The sequence below is a fragment of the Solanum dulcamara genome, chromosome 9 (genome assembly GCF_947179165.1).
Source record: "Solanum dulcamara chromosome 9, daSolDulc1.2, whole genome shotgun sequence".
Lineage (NCBI taxonomy): Eukaryota > Viridiplantae > Streptophyta > Magnoliopsida > Solanales > Solanaceae > Solanum > Solanum dulcamara.
Genome location: NC_077245.1, coordinates 1,362,572 through 1,366,837, shown reverse-complemented (window position 1 = coordinate 1,366,837; position 4,266 = coordinate 1,362,572). Strand labels below are relative to the sequence as shown.

The following is a 4,266-nucleotide window of genomic DNA, read 5'->3' as shown; positions in this document are numbered from 1 at the left end:
TAAGAGTGCAATAAAACGGTTAAAGAACAGAAAGTGTATTTTCTTTTCTCTATATTTGTTAATAGAAACAAAAAAAAAAAGTAAAGTAAAAGATTACAGCAAGCAGTTAATACGCAAAAAATGACAAATTCAATTTGGACTTTCCTGTACACCCTTCTTTCTCAAAACACTTTATTGCTTACCGTGTTATAGGTGTAAATATCGAAATTTTATACAACTCTGCTCAAAACGAATTTTATATCAATTAAGAATTATATGATTTAAAGGATAAATATAAATAATTTTAGGATAGAAAGATAATTTAAGAATAAAATTTTTGCATTTTTTATGATTGACAAGTTTGGAGAACTTATCCACCACTTATAACATAGTGATAAAATAAGTTATTCTATATACATGATAGGATAAGTTATCCACATTATTCCATGATAATTAATTTCAAATAATTAATTATGGAATAGTTTGTTCTCAACCAAACGACCCTCTAGTGTTTCTTAGAGGTTACTATAACTATATTTTATTGCTGACTAAAAAGTATTTTCTTTATTTTAATTTGAGATAAAAATTTATTAGTAAAAATAATTTTGGCTAATGTGATTTTTAAGTTAGAATTAAAAATTGTTTTAAAAAAATTACATTGGTTCTGAAACTGAACAAAAAATGATAGGTATAATAAATAAATGTGTTTCTTTAATTTGATCTTAATTAAATTTATGTTCTTTAATTTTGTATGTGTAAAAATAATTATTTAAGTTTGTATTAAATTAAATAAATAAATATTTTTATTTTACATGATAATTTTATTTCCTACATCTTATGTGATAAGTGTATTTGTTTTATTTTTAAAAATTAAAGTTCTTATCCGTATACACTCAAAATTGAAAAAATATAAATATTAATTTAATTTAATTTAATAGACATATTTATATATTATATAAAAATAATAATAAGACGAACAAATTAAAACGGAATAATAAATAATGACTACTTGGCTGGTCCCACACTCCTTCAACGTTACACTTTTTCGTTTCTATAAATGTCTCCTCGCACTTCTTACCAAAAAACTCCCTTACATTTCTCGTTTTCCATTTTCCATTTTCCATTTTCAAGAGGAAGGAGAAGAAGGAAAAGGCTAGGGATTTTGATTCTCCAACTCCCTTTTGCACCATTAAATTAATATTCCCACCTTCCTCTTCTTCAATGGCGCAAGTAAAAGTGCTCTGTCTCTATGCTCTGTTTTTAACTCTTACAGCTCTTTTCATAACAGGTAATTATTCAGAAAACAAAGATTTGACAATGAAAGAAAGACAAAAAACACTTTGAATTTTATCTTTAAATTCTCTTTTGGATCTTATAAATGAAACTCTGTTTATTTACTCTGTTTATAGCTCTTTCCAACAGGTAATAATTCAGAAACAAAAATTTACAGTAATGAGAGGAAACTAAAATTGATCCTTTTTTTTTTTTGCATATTTATCTTTAGGAGCTTTCATTTTATATTAAGTAGTATTCAAGATTTGTTTTTTTTTCTCTGTCTGTTTGCTCTGTTTTGATGCATGATTCAGAGCTAATTTTAGATCAATTAATGTTCAAAGATTTGATTTTTTTGCCTACTTGGGTTTATGAAATATAGGTGTAAATTCAGCTGTAACTTTTACAATGGTGAATAAATGCCAGCAAACAATTTGGCCTGGCTTATTATCCAACTCTGGAATTGCTCCACTTTCCACCACAGGATTTGTTCTTCAAAAAGGCGAATCCAAAACAATTAATGTACCCACTTCATGGGGTGGTCGATTTTGGGCTCGTACACATTGTACCGAAGATTCCACCGGAAAATTCACCTGCGCCACCGGCGATTGCGGTTCCGGTAAGCTCGAATGTGCCGGCGGTAACGCTGCACCGCCGGCAACTCTAGCTGAATTCACACTCGACGGCTCTAATGGGATGGATTTCTTTGACGTCAGTTTAGTCGATGGGTACAACTTGCCCATGCTTGTGGTACCACAAGGTGGTACCGGTAACAACTGTACGAGTACCGGATGCGTGGTGGATTTGAACGGCGCGTGTCCATCGGAGCTTAAAGTGATGAGCGTAGGAGGTGAAAATGTCGCGTGTAAGAGCGCGTGTGAAGCTTTCCGGCAAGATGAATATTGTTGTGCCGGCGCGTATAATAATCCGACGACGTGTAAACCGTCGTCGTATTCGATGTTGTTTAAGAAAGCTTGTCCGAGTGCTTACAGCTTTGCTTACGATGATAAAACGAGTACCTTTACTTGTGTTGGCGCTAATAATTATCTCATCACGTTTTGTCCTTCTCCTAATACAAGGTAAACTTACTTAATTTCTTGTCAATTCTTTATTCAATTGATTCATTTTTGCTTTTTGTAATGGGATGGGGGGTGATGGGAAATACATTGGGATCCGAGTTAGGAATGTGGTCTGTCGAATGGAACGTTAGGACGTTACTTTCAATGTAAAAGACAATATCTATGAGATCTATTGGGCTATAGGATGATTAGTAGGGGTACTTTAGGACTTTAACATAATAAATGAGATCATTTTGTAGGGATATGAGTTCCACATATAGTGATCAATAAGGATATTTTAATATTTCTAAAATTACATCTGAGGTCATTGTATAGGGGTATGTGGTGATATATAGGGGGGTATTTAGTACTTTCGTATGCAAACTATGTCAGCTTTGGAAATTGGGAAGATATCAAACTTAACGGCTTAGAGAGAGATTCTCTGAACCCAAGGCTCTGAATTTTCCTTTCCGAGAAGCCCATTGAAAACCCAATTAGCCAAACTGTCCAAGTTTTCTGAGGATTCAGTTTAATTGTTTGTGATATGTTTATTCTAGTCGATGATCTATTCAAATCGTTTCTATCTTTACTATCTAAGAATTACATTAATATATATATATATATATAATCAAAACTTGGACCAATAATATTACTGTGAGTATAGCATTATGAATCATTATTAAAATGATATGTAGTAAAAATTCATATAACTGATCGTACATTTCAATTGCAGTCAAAAGTCGTCATCATCAAGTGGACAAAATCAAGAACCAGAAGACAATAACAACAACAACGAGCCATCGACGATCAACAACTCTATGGTATATGATGGTGCATGGGATATCAGCAGTGCATCTTTAACCACGTGCATGCACGTGGTCAGTTCACCGGCCATAGCCGGTGCCGTCGCCTTGCTGACTGCCACTTTCCAGTTGCATCATCAGCTCTTCTAATTTTTATTTTTGACTTTGCTTACACTCAAATACATTAGTGGAAAGTCCGGCCCGACCCGGCCCATCTTATTTTGTCGGAATTTGAGGTGTGGACCATTTAATTGGGCCTTGTGACCCACATGGGGCCCATGTGACGGGGAGATGAGTCACCTGCAGAAAGCTTACGTGTCAATTTATTTGACGAACACCTACTCAACTTTTTATTGGTGAAAGGAGAGGTACCTCTATAGCCACGAATTTAGATTTTTGAGGTTATTTTATTTTATTAGTTTTTATTTTTAATTTGAATTAAGATTGGGATTAGGTTTAGGAGAGGGAGATTCATTTGTTAGGTAGGTTTTAGAAATTATGTATAATATGCTATATATATCTATTTGGTGGAAATTTTATACACTTTAGAAAATGGATTGTTAGTTTATTTTTTATGATTTTTCATAAATTTCTTTGTCTTTTTTTTATTGCAATCGATTAACGTGTGCCTAAAGAAACGAGGATCTATCAGAACATCTCTATTTTATAAAAATAAGATTACGATTTGTATACATTTTATTTTTTAAAATTTCATTTGTAGAATTATAATGACAATGTGTTGTTATTTAATTATCTAGGGAAGATTCAAAAGAAATGAAAAGAACATGGAGTGCATTATGTTAAATTAATAGAATTATAAGCTCCAAAAAGGTTGTACAAAATAAAATAAAAGTAGTGGCTAAAGGCGTGGATAGTGATATTGCTTGTTGCACTAAATTTTACTCCCCCTTTCTATAAAATAGAATAGCCTAGTTTGACTTCGCACGAAGTTTTAAAAAATATATATTTTTTTATTTTATGATTCTAAACTAAAATTATGTCAAATATATCAAAATATTTTTTAATTTTAATCTTATGACCTTAAACATGTCACATGAAAAATTGAAATTAAAATTTTATTAAAAAAAAGGGTTATTCTTTTTGAAAGATATTTAAAAAAAAAAAAGTCATTCCAATTGATGATCGGCTATTAT

At 31.6% G+C, this 4,266-nt stretch overlaps 1 protein-coding gene across 1 annotated transcript; it reads left to right on the top strand.

The window, feature by feature from the left end:
* The first annotated feature begins 1,076 nt into the window (after positions 1-1,076).
* Positions 1,077-3,687, top strand: LOC129903001 (thaumatin-like protein 1b). Its single transcript, XM_055978473.1, has 3 exons — positions 1,077-1,267; positions 1,634-2,330; positions 3,043-3,687. Exons 1-3 carry the CDS (start codon positions 1,201-1,203, stop codon positions 3,260-3,262), a joined length of 984 nt encoding a protein of 327 aa, XP_055834448.1. The 5' UTR covers positions 1,077-1,200; the 3' UTR covers positions 3,263-3,687.
* Positions 3,688-4,266: the final 579 nt, after the last annotated feature.